Below are 22,772 nucleotides of genomic sequence, written 5' to 3'. Positions count from 1 at the left end.
TAACTGCATATATTGGAAGCCGCTTCGCTGTGTTCGAGCCACCACGTGCTTGGTGCCACTCACACATGTAACATTCGTGCAATGAGGCATATACCGCTACTCATAGGATGAGAGAGAGGGTACATAGGAAAGAGGTTAGCAAGGTTGGAGAGGAGGAAGCACTCGCCTTTTTTCTTAGAGAGGAAAGTGTTACGAAGCTTGGCACTAGCAGCAGCGGCGCAGCAGCGTTTTGATTACGTAAGAGGAAACGGTTCCCCTAGTCGCTCCGTCTATATTTCGTTTCTTTGTTTCTTTTCTTGTTTACTTCGCTTGGCTTTTTTATTTGCGTTCATTTTTTTCCCGTTACATCCCGGGATCTTCTTTATTCTTTTTTTTTTCTTTCTACGTTTATTCATGCGCTGCGGAGAGCTTTGCGTGTGCGGCCTTCTAACTGTCGGTTCGAGTATGCATGAAAGGATGTGTCGTCGCATGATTGTAACACATTTCTTCAAAAGAGAGATAGGCAACCTTGATTCTAGTGGTCCACGCCTCCGCCTGACGGAGTGGCCTACCTCTGCATGAGCAGGTCGCTTCCAAAGTTGCGTGCAGCATAGCGAAGGCTGCAAGCTATACACACATTTTAAAATACTGCAGCGCGATGGATGTACAAGGACGAAACAAAAAAAAAAAATCATATGATGAGGGCAAGCACTTCAGAGCTCGTTCTTGTCTTTGCTTGTATGTCTGTTGCTCTGAAGTATTTTGAGATTTAGCTTTAGCTTTAGCTGTAGCTTCGACTCCAAGATTAGGACGCGATAAGGTAATCGGGCGTCGTGCACATCGCTTTTTCAATAGGTAGCAAAGTTTAGGTTCTTGATGCATGCCTCCACCACGCGGCAAGTAAACGAACGCATGCGTATGGAACATTAGCGGCCGCTTCCAACTGTCCTACAGTATTTACTGCGAATACAGTTGCTAAGGGCCCACTACGCCTTAATTAGTGTGCGTTTGCTCATTATTCGCACTTATTTATCGCGTTAAATTAAAAAAAAAAGTGGTAGAGCCAATATATACGTGTTCGTCTTTGACAGATGCAGGTGACACTGTGCTTTGGAGTTCTTCAGCATATTTAATACCCTCGTACGACAAAGGTCGCAGGATCGAATCCCGGCGGCGGCGGCAGCTGCATTTTCGATGCAGGCTGAAATGCTGTAGGCCCGTGTGCTAAGATTTGGGCGCACGTTGAAGAATCCTAGGTGGCCGAAATTTCCAGAGCCCTCCACTACGGCGTCTCTCATAATCATATGGTGGTATTGGGACGTTAAGCCCCAGATATCAATCAATCAACCAAGGCTCCATAGTATGTATTGTCCCCCCCCCCCCTCCGTACTTGCAATATTTTCATACGGTGCATACTTTCATATTAACATAACTTATAACTGTCACAGCCATCAACATCTATCACGTCAGACTTCGGTAAGCACAGGCAGACATAAGTGCATAAAGTGACGCCGACAGCCTATGGACTAGGGATGGGACGTCTTCTTCAGAAATATCTGAACCATTTGGCATGCGACTATTGTGCCGGCGGAGTACTCAATACATTTATTCGAAAACTCTGTATTTGTTAATACGTAGGGCTGCGGATCTTACTGCCTTTTTTTTTTCTCCCGCGACAATTTGGGCCTTCGCCTAATTTATTTGTTTATTAGCGTGCACTCAAAAGGCGTTGTTTTTGCGTTTGCATGTCATTGACACGCGGTATATATGGCGTGTGGGATTCGAATCCCAAACCTCGCGTCAGTATCGAAATGCCCTACCCACAGAGGAGCGAAAGGCCCCCATTTGCCCCGTGTGCAGTTTTTAAAACGATAATTCACGTGTCGCAGGTGCGGCGTTCACATGGCAACCTTGATTGCGTGGGCGTGCGCCACAGCAAGGCTGCACAAGGCTGCATTGCTGATGCGCATTCCTGATGCACATTAGGCATACGACATCAGGAATACATCAGGCATGCAACATTAGCAATAATCCTAAAAAAAAAAAAAACATGCTCTCAGCTACATAACCTTCTGCATTAGAAAGTGACATGGAAAGGTCCGACTGAGTAATTGTTGCCCCCCTTTAGATGAGTAGAGCATATGCCCCTCTTTCCCCCTCTCCCCTCCCTCCCAATTCACGAGCATGCCTGTGCTTTTGTGAACGAGGCTGTGGAAGCGCAAGCGCCGGCAATCACTCAATGCACACGCAATCCAGCGCGACGTGGACAGTTGCGAGACGCGCGGACTCACTCGGACGCGTCGCACGTGTGGCCTGCTGTTGCTAGCTGGCGCTGCCGGCGCTGCCGGCGAGCGCGAGGGGTTCGTCTCTCTCCTCTTCGCGTATGCGTCGTCCGAGGCCGAGGTTACGGAAGATGTCCCGCGTGGTGACAGTGTGCGACACTGGCTGTTGCAGGAAGAAGAGAGGACGCGATTCTGCACTCGCGGCCGTGTCTCTTCCCGCGCGATAAAAAAAAAAAAACCGTGACCACACTCAGTGAACCGTGACCACACTGCTGTAGCGATGCACAGAGCAGTAGAGAAAGGTAAAAAGGTTAAAGTAAGCATGAAAGATAAACCGAATCCAACACCTCTCGTTCTAAAGGCACTTTTTTTTTCTACATTAAGTACGAGCACGTAACAAACAGAGGGGCTTAGGAAGACAAGGGCAAGGCGTTTGTCCTTGTCTTCCTAAGTTCCTTCTTAGGCTATGCGCTCTTATGTCAAGTACCACGATTTACGAACTCATCCTATCAGTGATCTGTATTCAAACTTCTTTTAAAGATTCGTTTTTGCACCGTAGTGGCGTAGAATTTCACTATTTTTTAGAAGAAAAAAAAAAACATCCTTTTTCGCGACTTGTTTGGGAAAAGTACCCCTCTCCATCTGAATTTCATTGGCGGAGGGAGGTCCTCGGGATCCCCTCCTCCTTATATACTATAAGGAAGGCGGTATACATCTTTCTATATAGTAAAGTGTCCTTTTTTTTTTACTTTGATTTTTCAGAATTACTCTTCTTTTTCTCCACGTCTGAGGTTGGGAGGGAACGAGCAAGGCGTACTTTACAGCGTATCTAAGGAAGGCGACTGCTTTCTTGACGCAGACAAGTCCGTTGTCGAAACGTTGGCTTATCTCTGTTTCACGATTTCTCATTATCAATATGGCGACATTCTTCAGAGTCTGTGACAATCAACTTAACCATTTAGACCAGCACCAATATGGCATCATGTTCATTCGTTCGTTCATTCATTCATTCATTCATTCATTCATTCATTCATTCGTTCAAAATACGAATGTTCACTGTAATCAGTATTAAAACAAGGGTCCTAAAGTCGAGCGTCTGCTGTGAGACCCCGGGTGAACAATAACATAAGAAAAACAAATTAGGCATCATGTCAAAGTGTTGCTCGGTGTTCCCCTATACACTGACACCTGAAGTTCTAAATTATAAATTGACACTAATAAAACAGGTTGAAGCTGGTCTTCAAGTTCATTATTTCAGTATTTGCCCGAACGGAATCGGCTCCATGGCTCCAATGTTTAAGGTTGAACGCAGAGTTTCAAGGCTGTAGTTGGTGTAGAGAACAGAGGAATGCCGAAATGACACCTAATTAGGATATATTGAAGCACGTCTTTTTATTAGTTCATTGATTCACAAAAACTTTAACGAAGCTTCTGAAGCCCTGTTTGTTCAGACCGGATCGACAAACATGAATCTGCATCGACGAACCTCGTTTCGAGGTCAGTCGCGTCAGTTTTGTCGAAATAGGTGTGAAAAGAAGAGCGCTTTCAGGTTATATGAGGATCACCAAAGCTCGACTACCTTAAATCAACTCAGTTATCGCAGCTAGCAGCGTACGTGGTTCTCACATCGGCTGTAAAGGCTGTAATACCGACAAACAGTTCATGAGAAAAAAAAAAATGTGACCAAGTGCTCAGAATAATTCGTTCCTGCAGAGCACACTCGGAGTACACTCGAATGTAACAAATGAAATTTCATTTGAGGCATCAATAGTAAACAAGTGATCAGTTTAGTTAGTAGTAGGCCTCGTTGTTACTTAGGACGGTGCTTAGCGGCTGACCTGGAAGTCGTGGGTTCGATACCAGCCGTGGCGGGCTCACTTGGATTGAGCCGGAAGTTCAGTAATCTGTGCGACGTCGATTCCCATCAAAGAACACTATATGGTCGACATTATCGAAGCCCTCCACTACGGCGTCCCGTAGTCATACCGGTATTTCCAATACGTGAAACACTATATGTAATTACATTATTTATGACTTAGACGAACTGTTTGACTATCACTGGAACTCCATTGTTATGAATTACTGAAAGTGTAGCTGTTTGCTTTCGATGGAGCATCACTCGTTTTTTTTTAAAATCTTTCTGAAGCCTTATATTCAGTAGAAAAATATGATACAGTTCGCATCGCAGGTTTAAACAAATGCAGCTGCCTACGTTCGAGCGCACGTCTCTGCTTCGTGCAACATTGCACGGAACTAGAAGGGAAAAGGGGGGGAGGCGGAGCCGTCCAGCATTGCGCAGTGGTTTCCTGACGCGCTAAAAGAGGTGTTGCGTTACTCTCAGTTGGCTTCCATGCTGTCCGGCTTAAACAGGGAAGAGGAAACCCGACCGTAACGCGATGAGCGCCACTGAAGGAACGGCGCACGCTCGGTTTCGTCACCATCGAGGCGAATGGCGTCGAGATATCTGTTCACTACTCCGACAGAGAAATAGTCAGTAAGCGAATGAGACGCGGAGATAGTCAGTAAGCGAATGAGACGTGGAGATATACGGAGAAAGCGAGTGAGTGAGTTACAGAGAGATGAAAGAGTGAGTGACGAATACGAAGAAGGGAAAAAAAGTGAGTAAGAAAGAGGTAGGGAGATATTGAGCCAGTCAGTCAGCTAGAGTGAGAAAGAGATATTGTGCGAGAAAGCGTGCGTGAGAAAGCAAGAATACCATAGAAGGAGATAGTGTGAAAGCGAAAAAGACGCAGAGAGCGAGAGATTCAAAATAGAGATACAGAGAGAAAGTGAGTCAGGAAGAGACCGAATGAGTAAGTTAGATGCAGATTGAGAGATGCACAGAGACGGTGAGCAGCCGAGAAAGAGATACTGCGAGTGTTTTGAGTGCCTTAGAGGTAGAGAGGAAGATATAGACAAAGAGAGTGAGCTGGTGGGAAAGCAATATAGAGAGTTCGAGTAAGTGATAGATAGATAGATATATAGATAGATAGATAGATAGATAGATAGATAGATAGATAGATAGATAGATAGATAGATAGATAGATAGATAGATAGATAGATAGATAGATAGATAGATAGATAGATAGATAGATAGATAGATAGATAGATAGATAGATAGATAGATAGATAGATAGATAGATAGATAGATAGACGGACGGACGGACGGACGGACGGACCGACCAACGGGCGCGACGAAACTGAGGTGAGAATAAAAAGTTCGCAACTATAACCTTGCAGCAGAAAGCGCAAGGCCGGGTTGATTGGCGGATCATGGGAGAGGCCTTTGCCCTGCAAAGGGTGTAGTCAGGCTGATGATGACGATGAGGATGACGAAACTGATGGTTGAGTGAAGAAACACGACGCAGTGTACGTATTGTTGCAACACGCACAGAGAATCGTTTCGAAAGAAAAAACGGCGCTCACACAAGGCGTTCTACACGGCATTATATAGAAGCGCTCGCTCCTCGAGTCGCTCTCGGTATTTCCTGCCCGCGAAATCGACGCTTCTGCATAGTCGTCATTAGACGCGTTACGGGAGTGAAGCAATCGAATGCGAAATGAGAAATCGATAGGCTGCGGTATGTGTGCGTTAAGTAGGTCGACGGATGGAGTAAGAAGCTTTGTGTAACAATAGTCGGACGAACTATAGAGGAAGTGTTGCGCTACTGTTGGAATAACCTTATCAAGAAAGTCGCTAGTACCCTAGTTACCCGGGCACGTTAACCTCAATTACGGCGAGCCTCAGTTAACTTTTGTATTTTTCAACCGCGAAACAGTGTCACGTGACCTGCTTCGGGCAAAAAGTTATCCTTAGTTTGGGTCGCGAAGCGACCCATACTAAGGATAACGTTACACTGAGTTTCCTGATTAAAAATACAAACGGTAGCTGATGTTTGTCGCAACGGAGGCTATGTGCCTGGGTAATAAGGGTGTAAGTAACACTTGAATTTGTAGTAAGGACAGCTTTAGCCTTTCAATACAATCAAATCCTTAGCCAACTACTGTGCTACTTGGAACGCATAGAATTTTGTCGCCTGAAGAAAAAGCAAACACTAAAAGAATGTCGATATGTTGTTTCGTGTTCCTCCACTGAAGCTTCTTTTTTTTCTTTTTGTTATCCCGTGTCTTATTTCCTTTGTAGCGAGGCAAATGTATTTAACTGCCTCTTCTATCCATTTTGTGTGCTGCGGTGTGATCACCGCTTTTAAGCCAATTTAATGCCAGTCGAGTATAAGTATGTCTAATAGCCAGCTACCGTAATTACTCGCATAGTACAAAGACTAGCTAATAATGACTTGAGGACGGCCGAGGTTGACTCGTGTAAGCTAACGTCTGTGGCGTAATCTTGGATGTGCACCGTTTCGAACACTGTCATAGTTCAGTGCATCGCAGTACAATGAATAAAATTACCTGCAAATGTTTAGCTTCAGCTAACCTTTTAGTTAGCATTGTATTGGCATAGACAATGATCCTCATCATCTTTATCTATGTTTTGCCTTTCAAACTAGTCCTCTTGTTTTTGGGGTCACGTGGTACCCGCAAGCTTCTTAATCTGATCTGCCCGTCTAACTTTCCGTCTACACTTCGCGCGTTTACTTTCTCTTGGATTCCAGTCATTTACTATTAATGACTAACAGTTATCCTGCTAAGGCACTGCATTGCCTGACCGTGTTCATTTATTTTTCTTGATTTCGACTAAGATGTCCTTATACCACCCGTTGGTTCCGTGACTAAGTCTACTCTCTTCTTGTCCCTTAAGGTTACCCCGATCATTTTTTCTTTCTTTTCATTTCTCGCTACGTCATCCACAATTAGTACTTCCAAAACGTATGCACTTACAAAGTAAATACGCTAAAGCTGGCACGATACAGAAAAGATTAGCGTGGGCCCTGGGAGTTCACAGACAATAAGCACTAAAACTTGTAAAAAAGATAAAGATATTTGTTGGGGTTTAACGTCTGAAAACCACGTTATGATTATTAGAGACGGCTAAGTGGAGGGCTCCGTTAAGTTGTACCACCTAGGGTTCTTGCACCTCTAACTACTCGAGCTTCAAGCAATTAAGACCACCGCGGGAAGTTCGACACTTGTAGCGAATAACAAAAAGGTATAGCAAGCACGCTTGCTACAGGTAAAGTAATAATGAGCAGGCCGTAACAACGTTTTAAGCTCCCAGAAGCATGCTATTGTTTTTCGGAGTTGTTTCTTTGTTTCACAGAGTTGTTACCACGTCATTATTTCCGCGCGCGCCGCATTTCTCGACGCAAGCAAAACTGATTCAGCGAGAAATTGTTTCGGCGAAAACGCTGAAGTCAGCCTCGGTAATCTTCTTCTGTCTTGTTTCTTTGTTTTGCAATGTTGCAACACCCCGTCTTTTTCATTTGTATTTCTGAACTGGAACGGAGACCATAGCACGCTACGAAAGCTTAGAACAAAAATGCAAGGCCCGCATCTCAGGCCGGGAAGAGAACGAAGTCGCACCTGGAGCTGCGGGAGTCTGAGAAAAGTCGTGTTGAAGTGAAACGAGGTGTGCCTTTCCGCGTGAAGGGTGCGATGAGTGATACTCAAGAAGAGAAATCGAGTAAAACGTGACGTATATTCGATGACTCATTAAAACTAAAGCCTTAATTGGCTCATCAGACGTGAAAATTGACCGTCATGCATGAGTGATGCAAAAAAAAAGAAATCATCGCACGATGACGTCACTACGCGACCTCATTATTGCGTCACTGAATCGCGAGAATTGGTCACGTAACTGTTACGTCACCTTATGGCTTAGTGACATGACTTCGTCGCAAGGTCAATGTTGATTTGATCATGGAGGCAGTGTCAAATCGTGTGAGCTGCAGGAGGCCTGCAATCAATGGCGGATACAAAGAGGGGGGGGGGGGTTAGGCCTTTTTTTCAGTGCCTCCTCAACTGCCTACCACCAATTAAGACATATGGGCGGCACCACTGCGAGCACATATTAACAGCTATGTTTTATGCTATGACGGTGGTTTTGTGCTACTAAAAACAAAAAAAAGGTCATGATCCCGCCTCCTTATTCAGTGTTACTTGAAGTGACCCCCTCCCCTTAAATTGAGGGGCTGGATCCCTTGCCTGCAATGCCAACGATCCCGGCGGAAGTTCGGAGCGACGTTAGGCGCGGAAAGCTTTCAGAGTGGGGAAGCTTAGTTCCGAATATTCAAGATTAACGGCGCGAAAAATACTCGGCCACGGACAACAAACACACGGGCAGCGGTTCTCCCGTGTGTTTCCTGTACGTGGCCAAGTTTTTTTTTTTTTGGGGGGGGGGAGGGAGGGAGGGGGCGCTGTTAACAATTTTTCGCGTATTAGGAAAATGAAATTTCACAATGAAGAAAAACACCACTTTTACCGGGACACGACATTAGGTAAGCGAGAACACGCGCTTGAAGAAAGTGCAGGTGGAGACGCCACCTTGAGAATCCCGAACCAAACACTGTGAGGGCGAAGATTTCGAAGCCGTCTACTGGGTTCCACGTTACTCCCAATTAATAAGAAGAAAGTACATTGTCATCCGTGGATACCCTAGACGTAGCATACGAAGTTTCAGGAAATTTCTTTGGTCTAATGTTGCGAAAGTACCAAAAATACGTTCTGAAATCGGCGGCGTTACGCGCGGATATTTCGGCTCGAAATTCAAAAATGAAATTTTAACGTTGGCTTTTTCCGCTGATAACGAGCTTATGATAGTGAAACATATGGCATTGGAGTTATTATTGTGCAGTTTGTGAATTAAATTCAACTCATTGTTCCTCTCTATACTTTGTTAACTCAGTACCTTAACCCACCGATCTAAGCTTCTACCTTTCTTTGTCTCTCTGTTCTGTTCTGTTCTGTTTTAACTGTTTTGCTGTGGAGAGGTTGAGGTGCCTATTGCCTCGGCTACTCCATATCACAAAGTTCTGCAGCGAAAAATGAATTAATAATACAGAACGGTACCCAAAAATTACCAATACGGAAAAGAAAAAAAAACATAATAGCACACTGAAACCAGTTCAAATATCATGCCAATACACAGTTTTCTTCACGCAGTTCACACGGTCATAAACTACTTACACGCACAGCTTACTAATCTAATGTCAGTATGTACATGACCACATTTTACATAATACCCATCTCTGGCTGGCTGTCATAGGCGCTGGTCCAGTCCGGTCTCCACTAAAAAGTCTGTCAGGAAGATTACTGCCTTTTTCTGGAGATGCATCTCAGGCCATGGTCCAAGTAGTTTCTTTATTGTGAGGGGCCGTCTGTCCAAACTTGCTAATTTGTTCTTTAATTTTTTCTCTTTCATTCGCGTATTTAACGCACTCCAAAAGAGTATGGCGAACATAATCTCTCATTGTTGCAACTCCTTTTTTCTTCGGCACTTTCTGAATTCACTCGGGAACGCACACACACACATACAAATCAACTTGGAACAGAGAACGCGAGTTCTCCATCTCCGGTTGATGAGAGTACGAACTCTCTCGCGGAAGCTTCGGGAGGCCGAGGAGAGTTGTGTGAAAGGAAAACGGGGCGGGCTCTCTCTCTGGCGCGAAGAGCTGCAGGGTGCGATGACTGCTCCGCGCAGAGATCAGCCTACGCACGCAGTCGGGGCGCGATTTGCATGGACCAAGCGCGGCACTCTGAACGATGCACGAAAATGCTCGACGATGATGACAGGGTGGTAAGAGAAACAAAGTGACCGCGAGGGAGAGAGGAAAAACAAGACTGCGTCAGCGCGATGCACCCATCCTTCCGAGAGTGTAGCATGAGCACCACTGGAGCGGCACTCCTGTCTTCGGTGTGGAACCGCGGGCTTCGCTTGAAAGTCGCGAGCTGTAGTTTTCCCGTAAATTTCTTAAAGGAACACTAAAGGGGCGGTGGAGAGCGAAACGATGTTTCGCGTAGTAGCAAGGTACGATTTCACAGTTCCAGAAAAACCACTCTCGCCACGACACGACACTGGCTGGGTAAGCGACAAAATGTGCGAAAAGAAACTGCAGCTGGAGACGTCGCCATGAGATTCCCGCACCAATCACTGTGACGTCATCAATTTTGAAGAAGCCTATTGGATCCTACGTAGCTTCTAATCAACAAATTTGAAGTACATTGTAATCAACGGGTGCCATAGACTTAGCATATGGATTTTCAAAAAAAATTAATAGAGCCCATGTCCCGTAAGTACGAAAAATACATTGTGGAACTCCTTACGCCACACGCGGAGATTACAGCGTCAAATTTAAAAATAGAAATTCAACCTTGATTTCCTCCGCTAATAATGGGCTTATGACAGTGAAAATTATGTCAATGGGGTTCTCAGAGTGCAGTTTATCATTTGAAAACAGCTCATTGTTTCTCTTTAGTATTCCTTTAACGCTTACCAATGCAAAGTAGCACCAGTGCGTTACGCGCCGCAGTTGACTTTCTCGCGGGCCATGATCTGCAATGAAACTTTGTAAATAATGTTATCTACGTGTGTGTGGCTGTAAATGGCATGTGTTCATCAGCGCATATATCCTAATAATCACCCAGCACCTGTAGGTGAAACAACCGACAAACATATCCAGCTGATCGAAATATTTCTCTTGTTCTCTTGATACCGTGCTGCTACTGGAGCCGCTGGCGGCAGACAATGGTGATGGTCGTGGAGATGATGCGTTGTGGCCGTATCTTTAATAACGGGTGGACGCTTGCCAGCATCATTGCCGGTAGAAGATAAGAAATAGTAATAGCCTTAGCTGTATGGTAACATCTTGTGATGCTTTGCAATACGAACTACAATGCGTTAGTTTTTTTTTTTTTTTTGGTCGAGTTCCTGATTATCGTACTTTCCATGCTATAACGCCAGCGGCCAAGTAAAATATGTACCTCAAAGCAGTGTTCACTTTCTGTGTGTGTGTGTGGGGGGGGGGGGGGGGAGGGGCGGGGGTGGTTCTGCATCATCACATGTCGCTACCCGCCGTTTCCAATCGGACATAAGTCTCTCATAACCCGTAACCCTGACGTGCTAAGTAGCCCACGGATAAAATTAGCAGCTCACGGTGACTGCGCGTTTGCGTTTATTATGAGCACAACGCTTCATTTGTCAAGGTAATGTTCAAGAAGTGATTTTCTAGGTCGAATCTCGTCTAATATTTTTCGAAAAGTACCCCAATCGTGAACAGTAGATTTCGTATTGAATATAAAACAATGATTGCATCCTGGCATTCCTAGTATTACCGTTAGCACGGAGAAGTGAGCGTTAGAAATAAATGATCAAATTATTCGCGTGTGCAAGAATTATTGAGATTGTAAAATTATCGTTGTATAAGCCGCTAAAAGCATGGCCGCCTCTACTATACTGCAGAAGCTGTCGTGCATTTTGCCTACATCATATCCGCAACAAGCACGTACGCTTGTCGTGCCTCTACGCCAGTAAGTAATGTTTTAATTCAGTAATGTGTTCATTAATGTGTTAATTCGGACCCAGAGACATACTTTTTAATCATTTCCCCGGAGCTTTTAACATGGCTTATAGTTTCGCTTGCTAGCCCCGCCGTGGTGGTCTAGTGGATAAGGTACTCGCCTGCTGACCCGCAGGTCGCGGGATCGAATCCCGGCTGCGGCGGCTGCATTTCCGATGGAGGCGGAAATGTTGTAGGCCCGGCCCGTGTGCTCAGATTTTGGTGCAGGTTAAAGAGCCCCAGGTGGTCGAAGTTTCCGGAGTCTTCCATTATTATTATTATTATTATTATTATTATTATTATTATTATTATTATTATTATTATTATTATTATTATTATTATTATTATTATTATTATTATTCAACAAAAGAAACGAACACTCCATGGAAATCCTCGTATTTCGTTGAAAAAAAAAATGGCTAGTTATGAATGAACTAACTGCGCTGGAATAGGACGGAGAAGAAAAGACCCCAACACTGCGCTGTCCTGTTCCAGCGCTGTCTTTTCATTCAAAGCAAGTGTGTTGACTTTTCGATACCGAGATGATATAACATCGACAAATACGAATATTCAATCCAACAGTTTCCCAATTGGAAAATTCAAGACGAATGGGGCATGCCTATTTCATGGGATATCAGAATGGTGCTGCAGTGGTCACTGCCGCTCCAGGTGACGTTCACATCCTCTCCGAATCCCTTCCGCCCGGCCTTCCTTCCCCCGGCGCATTGTGCTGCGGGGAGATTAAGAACTCGATTGTGAAGCGGATCAAAACACAAGGTTGGAGAGTATGAGAGAGAGAAGGGCAGTGTTTGCCAGTGCTTTCAGTCGTGTTTCCAACGGCCTCACGTGGTGGTGACGGAGGTTGTTACGAGCACGGAGGAAAGAGAGAGAGAGAGGCGCAGTGAGGCAGAAAGGTCGTCGTCCACTGGCAGCAGGCGGCCACTGCAGCGGCCGGTTATACGCTTGGCACCCCGCCCACTCCCACCGAAAGCGTTTGCCGAACGTTATGTGTCCCTACTATACCTTCCCTGCTAATGCTCTATTTTTTTTTTTCATTGTATAACGCTTCCGCCGAAACTAAAGTGTCTATCTATTCTGTAGACTTGAAAAAAAAAACTTTGAAATCATATCTTCTCTCATTATTAAATCAATCAATTTTCTCCTAACTGAATATTGAATTAGAGCTTGTATTGTTTCTGTATTTATTACTGTTACTGAGTTTAATTGACTTCTTTTTTATATATAACTGTTTTCAATTGACAATACGCTGTCTCGCCAATTCGCCTTTGAATTGTTCTTACATGCTTTCGTCGTCGTGGGTCCCGTTCAATTATTCGGACTTAGGAACCCTGGACTGCAAAATGTCTTGTTCGTTTTGTGCACCGCCATTTTGTTGATAATAAGCTTCAAACTTTGCTGTCTGTCTGTGTTCGGGTTTGATACTAACTGTTCTATTCTGTCATAACTTGCTTGCCGTAATTAGATTGAAGAACGCACGTTAATTTTTTCTTTAGGGGCGAAGCTCCTTACCCCGTGAATCGTATGTCCCACGTAGTCGTAGTAGTAGCCACCTCTTGTTTTTTAGTCCGTAGAATGTCCGCTCGATGGTGGTACTTGTATATGATGAATTAAATGAAAAGACGCGAGATGGTGGTACTTGGAGTGTTCTCTAGGTGGACGAACGGACTCATGTACGGACGCACAGACAGACAGACAGACGGACGGACGGACGGACAGACGGACAGACAGACAGACAGACAGACAGACAGACAGACAGACAGACAGACAGACAGACAGACAGACAGACAGACAGACAGACAGACAGACAGACGGACGGACGGACGGACGGACGCTTCGCCTCTGTTATCATCATTCACTCCATGAATATGCTGAGTTTTTTTTTCAGTACCGATTATATAAATATAAAGATGCCGTGGCTGTAAGGCACCTGTCATGTTCGCACATGAACCCAACGTAGAGGTGGAAATACTTCGCCGCGGCAGAAGTTACGTTGAGTGAGCAAGGGGAAAAATTCGTTGACTAACTGTTTCATCATTAATTTGACTACAGTTATTTGTGTGAAAAAGTTGTAGAACGTGACAGTTTATGACATATTGGCTTTCTATAAATCACGAGAAGCAGACGGCGCTTGATATATTATTAATCGACACTGAATGGCACGTTATCGCGGATGATGAGACATCAAATCTTCCGCAAAATAAGTTTTACATGAAAATGGGTTTTCTTATTAAATTTTAACACAGCCACGAAGGTTTGTATAAGCACACTAGCTTTCTTGGCTTCGTTCACGCTGGAGCCGAAACTAAATATGTTGAAGATGCTGTGCAGTCGCCAATTAGCTGTTTTTAACTTTGTGAATTTCCAATCCTTCGTTATTTTCAGTCATCGCAAAACGAGTGAATTGCTCTCTTCCTTAAGTTTTTCGCTCCTTTATTCTTTGCTTTCATTTAGCGCTACACTATGTGACAACAGTAAAGATTAGATCACACGAGAAAGTATTATTTAAACTTCAAGGTATATTTATTTCATAAAGGAGGGTTGTAATAACTCGAACCACCCAATCAATGAATCAATCAATCAATTGGGAAATAAATGATCTGTTTTGTACCCTAACAATGTAAAACTTTTTAACTGGTAGCCGTGTAAAAAGACTAAATAAAGCAAAGCTTCTTTCAGGAAGTTCAGAAGTTGATGATTTTTTGGTTAGGTCTTAAAGGGTACCGCGATCGCTGAGAAATGGCCGATAAATTAAACAAACAAATACAGGACGGTATATACGAGTATCTTTATTTTCCTAATTTTTTTTTCATCCTAACCACAAACCAAAAGTCCATTAAAGAGAACGGTGACAATATTTTCATTTCTTTTTTATTTCAATAAAAACATTCATCAATAAAAACAGCGAAGTGAAGAGAACAACTGACTTCTCGTAGACTATATTCATTAGCGGCCAGTCTTTTTGACAAGATAAATCACCCCCGTGTAGCAGCCATTTCAGGCAGGCACCCGTTCCATTTGTTCTAACTGATATACTCCCTTTCTTACCTTGGGCATAATCATATGGTGGTTTTGGGACGTTAAACCCCACATATCTATCAATCAATGCTTACCTTGGCCTCTCCAGAGCAACAAACAAACACCATTAAACCAGGGTCAAACAAATTAGGTTCTGGCACTTATACGTTGTAATCTTCCCGCTCCATCACAAAGAAGAATGGTGAAACTTCGTAGTTCATCGCTTGGAGCCGCCGCCGAATGAAACTCGGCAGCTGTAGCGAGCTGGCTCCCATCCACCAGCGGCTACCTCCTCCCTTCTGTATACTCAGCATGTGTAGTCCCTGTGTTTTAATGGGATTACTTTTCTGTTTACAATGGTGCCACGCCCGATTCGTCTTCACCTGTGATCAATCAACGCTTATTGTGTGTTTCCCGTTCCACCTGTGTACGGCCTCGAAAAAACTACCTCACACTCTTTATTCCTCTCTCGGTCAAGTACCGTATGTGCTCGTGTAATCGCCTCAAGTATTTTTATCTCGCGATATGGGTTGAAAATCGTGGGCGTCATTATGATTTACGCAAATGTCATATATGGCAGTTACATAAATTATATGCAGCTGTATATCCGTATACATGCCTGCGTATGTGGCTACCGTGTACCATATATAGATGTCAATAAGGTCATGTATAGCGCGACGGGTCCGTATATGAAACGTTGTCGATAGAACAATATATGGCACAGATGGTGCCCGTAGGTGTCAAAGGCAGCCATATATGGCACATTAACATTATATGTAACATCAAGTGGTTCCATGTGTAGTAAAGTGCTTCCAAATATGGGATGAACAGCGTATATATACACTGGTATCTGACACATATGCGGATTGTAGGAAAGTGGCCTTATTGTTATCTACACCAAACATTTCATCAAGTATATTGTCCGCTGCCGTACAATCACAAATATTAAATATTAAGGTTGCATGGATAAAAAGATGGAACTTTTTTTCACCTGTTATCAGTGCTGTTTACTTTTATTGAACTGCACTACTCGATTGTAGTGGACAAATAACTTAACTCACTCACATGTGGTTTGCTGATTGTTTTTCCTCGCCCTCGTCACCTGGCCCCTCTTTTGTTTTTGCATGGACTTTCCATACTTCTGATAAGATTAGCGGTGTTATTTGTAGCATGCTGCGATATTTCTGATAGACAGACAATGAACTGTAACGGATGCCAAGGATTTACTGGCAGGACCCCCTAACGCGGCCGTAGCTGCTGTCCTCATTAGGTGATCCTGTCATTAATGTCCCAGTAACTCCTCCGACTCGCCTGTCTCTGATTTGGTCATCCTCCGTCCCGTCGAGTTCGTTCGAAATTCCCATGACCTAGCAGGTTTGCTTCACAGTCTTGAAAGAAACCCCGCCCCAAGCATCGAAAATCTAGGAGCACGCATCCGCAAGAAATGCCCGCAAGTCGGAGTTTGATGAATGGCAGCGGGTATTACACAGCCGCCCATTCTCGGAAGCTGGTATTTCCACAGGTATTTCCACATAGGGAGGTGTCGAAAACTCCAGCTGCCTTTCCCCCCCTCCCGAAAAAGTACTTCGGCGTTCTGTCCTCTTCGTGGGCGCAGCCAGCGGTAACGATGGTGACACGTTAGGAGTCTTGTCAGTAGCTCCTCAGGATCCACTAAAGTTCGTTGTCTGTCTGCCTGTCCGTCCGTATGTCCGTCCGTCCGTCTGTCCGTCTGTCTGTCTGTCGGTCGGTCTGTCTGTCTTTATGTCCGTCCGTCCGTCCGTCCGTCCGTCCGTCCGTCCGTCTGTCTGTCTGTCTGTCTGTCTGTCTGTCTGTCTGTCTGTCCACCCGTATGTCCGTCCGTCCGTCCGTCCGTCCGTCTGCCTGTCTGTCTGTCTGTCTGTCTGTCTGTCTGTCTGTCTGTCTGTCTGTCTGTCTGTCTGTCTGTCTCAAATCTCGCACCATGCTACAGGTAACTCGGTTCCTTCTACAAAACATTGAAAAAGAAGACAATAGACAAACTTTAATATATTTCTTATGGACACTTGTTATCCAAGTTCAGGGTGCGGCTCATGTAGAAGTATGTACGGTAATATACGTTCAGCGTTCGTTCGTAGCAGCAGCGTCTTTTGTTGCTGGGTCATTCGTCACAGACGGTCGAGATTACGCTCTGACCTTCGGCTGATGATCATCATGAAGTCTCGGAGCTCTCTCTCTCTCTCTTTCATAGGGTTAGTATACGGAGCCTGCTTTTATAGAGCGTTCGGGCACACCGTGGCGCGCAATCGACTTTTGTAAGGTCGCTCTAATGCCTCCGTCCGGTCCCTGAGATTAGGACCTCGCTGTTCTCTGACGAGGGCGCTGTGGCGCCTCTGCTTGATGATTTCGTGGGCTGCTGAGCGACGGTTTTAGACGGCTTTATTGCGTCCATGTTTTATAGACAGGTATGTTTCTAGCTTGGGTGACGTCTCGTATCGGTCGCGCGGCTGCTGACCCGAAGGTCACGGGTTCGACCCCGGCAGCGACGGTTGCGTTATCTATGGAGGAAAAGTAATGGAAGCTCGTGCCCTCCACGTAGCAAAGAATAATAACGTATTTTTGGCACGTAGCCCGGCCGCGGTGGTGCAGTGGCTAAGGTGCTCGGCTGCTGACCCGCAGGCCGCGGGATTGAATCCCGGCTGCGGCGGCTGCATTACCCATAGAGACGGAAATGTTGTAGGCCCGTGTGCTCAGATTTGGGTGCACGTTAAAGAGCCCCAGGTGGTCGAAATTTCCGGAGCCCTCCACTACGGCGTCTCTCGTAATCATATGGTGGTTTTGGGACGTTAAACCCCACAAGATCAGCAATCATTATTTGGCACATAAAGCACCTAATGTTATTATTATCCTTTGTTCTTCAAACATTGGAGTAGCTAGAGAAGGTGCGCTAAAGATCGAATTTTTTTTTCGTATATGTAAACCTACATGCACGTACATGCACGAACCAGAGACATGGTCGGAATTCTTATTTAGGGGCAGAGATCGACCGTACACCCTGTATGCATGTTGATGCATGCGTTTTTTATGTGCATTTGTATCTTCCCACTTGCAAAACAGTAAAATTTGGGAAAGGGTGTCTTGCGTTCCCACGTACTCTTCGCTCCCCCAATCGCACGAACATATTTTTATATAAAAAGCGAATGACAGCCTCTTCCTTGAAAAAAAAAAAACCCTTCGCTTTGTTTTTGTTGCGTGCAAATAGCCCTATGCGGGCGTTTGACGTGAAGAAACGTGTGTAACCATAACTCTTTCTTTTTTTTTTTATTAAGCTTACTTTTGGTACTTCATTCGACGGCAGCTGGCGTACCTTAATTTTAAGTAATTTTTTTTTTCATAGTGAGTGGTCCACCAGGAGAGAGTGGAAAGGATAAGAAGATAGTTTAATGGAAACGTTTATTGATCTTAGAAGTTTGTCTTGAGCCGGCTACTCATCACAATTGGCTACGCATCACTGGTGGCTACTCATCGACAGTGGCAGCAGTTCGCTGGTGCCGTCCCTGTTGCGATCGCTGGTACTAGGGAATTTGACTTGTCATTTTGGCAACTCACTATTTTCTTTGTTTTTTTTTTGCAGGTCCATAGACGAGAGGAAGAAAAGGGATGATAAGATATGCAAGGAACAGTGAAGGCAAGTTCCGAGACACTTTTCTTTCAAACAACCGAATGACAACAATTCTCTGCTGGGACAGAGAAGTATTCCGGAATGAATGGTACTCATCGCCACCACTCAATGCTTTGAGCTCGTTACGCAATTGTTTCCATCAAGTGCGCACGCGCGAAGTCCCCGCCACACTTCCAGCTTCCTAATCCGAAAACAGTCGGAAGTTCGTGGCGGCAATCTCGGAGTCCACGCCTCCATTCCACAGCGACTGTATACAATGCGACTTGTCGCCAATCGAGTCATCTCTGCCACGCGCTAAACAGCAACGCAATGTCGTGAACCCGTTACGCAATGCATTTCGATCTATAGTGCGCATGCGCAACGACCCCGCTACACTTCCGGCTTCTTAATCCGAAAACAATTCTTGGCCGGGATCTCGGGGGCCACGCCTGCTTGCCACAGCGACCCGTACAATGCGACCTCTCCCCAACCGAGTCATCGTCGGTCCGCGTGTTAAACAAGGTCGCCACCGCTGTGTGGCGCGACTTCTAGTGACGGCTGCGATGAGTAATCGCCGGCGATGCCCGGACCGCTTAGCCCGATCGTCGGACGGCATTTCGTTGCGCCCCCCGGCGCTTAGCGTGACTTCAACGTCGGCGAAAGCGCAGACGGTGTGCAGGGGAGGGGCTTCGCTCGATGATGGTTACGTGTCGGCGGCGCCCAGACGACGTGGCGGGCAGACCCGGTATAGGGGATCGTCGAGGTCAGCGCCGCATAGATTAGCGGGGAACCGGTGGCTGCGTTATGCCGCGCCAACAGGTGACTGGACGCGGGCCGGGCCGAGGATGACGTCAGACGCGATGCGCCTCACGTAAGGGACACATACATGTGCCGAGCGTGCATTGCTTCGATGGGGAGTCCGGAGATGTAACCCCTCCGGTTGACGTTGCATTCTTTTTTTGAAATAGACTGGCCGTTTTGCCCGCTATCTTTTCCGCCGTCACGTCGTGCAGTACGTTCAGTTGTGTTATTCCTTCTTGATTTTTGTTTGTTTGAACCCAGCATATCCGAAGGTGTTCTGTCGACTTCCTGTAAAAGATACGTTGAAAAGTTTGCATCACATCTACCTCACAACGAAACACGCCGCTTAAATGGGTCCGTTAGGAACGCGAGGTGGCATGGCGTTTTTTTACAATCTCCCCCCCCCCCCTCCACCGCACTCCAATGTGAGTCGAGTGAACAGGTGGCAATAATCTGGCAATAGATGAAGGGTAATTTAAGGGCTCGTTATTTTCTTTGTCAGACACAGCCTTAATGAGAGCTAACAGACGAGCGACTCAAAGAAAGTGTAGGGTACGTTATTTCTATAGTAGTTAGGATATATATCGAACCATGAAAATGACTTAACGTGATACGCGACGCCAACAGGCAAAAAGGAAAAAAAGTGTCACTATAGTCGTGGCTCATGGCGGCCATGACTAACCCTCTCACGTTCACATGCGCGCATATTTTTCCTCTTCTTTATGTTGTAACTTCCACTGTTTTTGTGTATAGCAATGCATTAAGACATGCCCTCTTTCTAAATGCATCAGATTTGTGTTTTTATAAACATTATGTTTGCAAGTGATATTCAACGCATTCCTTTTCTTTCAATTTCATTAAAATTGTGATTTTTTGGATATATACTTAAAACATGTATGAATGCTAATTTCGATGTTACTGCTGCCACGTGAGGGCCTTCAGGCACATTCAAGCTGTGTGATGCAGCTTTTCGAACCTTTCTGATTTCTGATATGTAACCGATAAAGTGTACGAGACGATGACCGCCGCCGTAGCTCATTCGGTAGGCCACCGTACGCGTTATTCGTTAAAGCAAAACCCGGACCCTCTTTGGATCTCGCGCTAGAGCAGTGGTCTCGATGCTATTTCTTTGGGGCCCCTTTTCGAAAACTCCCTATTGAACAGTACCGTTGTTTAAGATCGGAGAAGCTCTGTTAGTCGCGAACACAGTTCATCATCTTGTATCGTCCCGTGCTCTCTTCGGCTTCCTATTCACCTTTTCTGCTTCGCTCCCCTAAGACGTAGGGGTGCCGATTTGTCCGACGTGGGGTGCAATAATTCCGATAGCTGAGAGAACGAGTGCACAGACGGAAAGAGAAAAATAGCAGATAGAAAAAGAAAAACGAGAAATATAGAAAGTAACTTGGAAATAGAGTGCAGATGAAGAAACAAAAAAAAAGAAACAGAGAAATAGATGGAACATAAAAACAAAAAGGACTGAGAGAAAGACAGAACGAGAAGTAGGTATCAAATAAAGACATATAAAGAGGGGAAGATCGAGAAAGAAAAAGAGCACAGGTAGAGAGAGAATGAAATAAATATAAATGAGCACGAGAAAACGAGATGGAAAAAGAGAGAACGAAGAAAGAGAGGAAAAATAAATAAAAAATAAAGATAAACGAGGCAGGCCGCCCACTTTGCTCTTCCTTCAGGCTACAGGCACCACTATAGTGCAAAGCTGGCTTGATTTTCTTTTATTAACCAATACTTTTTGCCATCGGCTGTTACAGCAGCGTCAATGCCGGCTCTGAACAGCTTCTTCTTAAAAAAAAATGTCCCTCTGGTGAAGCCTCTCGGGTGCCAGGCGCTTCGTGCACATGTTCACAGCGCACGAGGATGATGCCACATTGCGGAAGACACTAAACTTCTTCGCAGACGCGATGCGCCTTCGCTTTGTCCGCGAATACGCGCACAACTGGCTCGGCGCGAAACGGCTCATCCGCTGACTCACTCGGGGCAGCGAACGGCGGGCGCCGTCTCCACACGTCGTCCTCGCCGCTTCTTATCTGCCAGAGAGAACGAGAACTAGCTGTGCAGCTAGAGCAGCGCTGCGTGATCCTCAAACCACGTGCGCACGAATGAGTTATATAGCTTCGTACAGTGCGCGGGTAGTGTGGGTGGGTCAGATGTCCTCGCGCGTACCTAAAGGAAGAATGTTGGAGAGAGAGCTGGAGAGAAAGCCGGGAAGATTGTGGCAAAGTGGAAAAACAAAGACTGGTAGCAATTTTTAAAGGTATACCATAAGCCTGGTTTATCGCGTGACTTGCTACTGCAGGTACTGAGTGAGGACCGTCGTGCATACAATGATCACATGCACGCGCGAAGAAATAGGTGCAGTCGCGCACACACATATATACACTAGAGAGTAAGTCACTCATGCCACTTTCTTCAGGAACGCCCTTATATACCCCAGCATTGCTTCATATCTAGGCATTACGAAAGCGCTGCTTTACAATGTGCCTAGGAGGGGGCTGCAGCTCCAAGGCTAAGAAGTGGGAGGAGAAGGGGGAGGAGGTAGAGGAAGGAAAGGGAGAAAGGTCATCCAAATGAGTGTCAGGTTTGCTATCCTACACTGTGTTAAAGGGATTGAGATATGAAAAGAAAGAGATAGAAGGAATGGTACGTAAAAAAATCACAACACATCCACGGAGTGAACGGTGATGAGTGGGGCGAAGCGTTCGTCCGTCCATCCGTTCGTGTGTCCGTCCGTCCGTGCATGCGTCCATACGTCTGATTGCGTTCGAGAATGCAGACGGCGCGCGGGTAACACCGACGAGACGCAAGCCAAGGAAGCCGAGCGCAAGCGTCTTCAACGCGCCCGCCGCTCTGCTTCGTCCATGCGCCAACAACAATCTGCCACGTACGGCGAGCATCCAGGAGACTAAGAGAGGCGCTCGTTTACCGCGCACTCAGGCAAAGTGCGCGCAGCAGCCAATCGGAGAGTATCGGCACTTCAGAGAGTAGCGGCAGAGTAACGCCATCTAAGAAATGAGACGAGAGATGGTAATCCATTTATTTTGCCTTATTTTCTTTCTCGTCGCTTCTTGCTTACGTATGACGCGTGACAAGGTTATACTATGAGGAGCTTCGCCCCTAAAAGGCGTGAGCCTAAACTAGACTGCTGCATTCGATAGTAGTGGACGCAGAGTTTCACGTTCCACTGTATCACGTTAAGCCGCGTTGCAAATGTATGGCATTTGCTCTACCGCTGACACAAAAGTCACAGGATCGAGTCCCTGCGGTACTGGGTGGTCGCATTTAGATCAGGACGAGATGCTAGAGGCACGTTGTACCGAGATATAGGTGCACGTTAAACAACACGGGGTGATCAGAATTTCTAAAGCGCTCCACATAAGCGTCCCACGTAATCATAACGTGGAATTGGCGCACCCACGTCACGTGAGCCTTTGAAATAGGCTAGCACGCGTCATGTGTGACTCTCGGGCAGATTCGATTTGATCTTTTGCACGCGTCGTAGGCTAATCGAATCTATGTTCGGACGAACGGTATTGCTTCGGAAAATCCGACAAACCAAGAACTAAC

The 22,772-nt window shown here is 45.6% G+C and overlaps 1 protein-coding gene across 1 annotated transcript in view; it reads left to right on the top strand.

Moving 5' to 3' along the window:
* Positions 1-18,439, top strand: part of LOC142772186 (uncharacterized) — an 84,931-nt gene extending 66,492 nt beyond the window's left edge. The window contains exon 4 of the mRNA XM_075874353.1: positions 18,363-18,439. Coding sequence (XP_075730468.1) covers positions 18,363-18,414 — 52 coding nt within the window. The 3' untranslated portion in view covers positions 18,415-18,439. The remainder of the gene's footprint in view (positions 1-18,362) is intronic.
* Positions 18,440-22,772: the final 4,333 nt, after the last annotated feature.

This window comes from Rhipicephalus microplus, chromosome 9 (genome assembly GCF_043290135.1).
Source record: "Rhipicephalus microplus isolate Deutch F79 chromosome 9, USDA_Rmic, whole genome shotgun sequence".
Classification (NCBI taxonomy): Eukaryota; Metazoa; Arthropoda; class Arachnida; order Ixodida; family Ixodidae; genus Rhipicephalus; species Rhipicephalus microplus.
The sequence above is the reverse complement of the archived record's forward strand: the minus strand, read 5'-3'. Positions and strand labels throughout refer to the sequence as shown.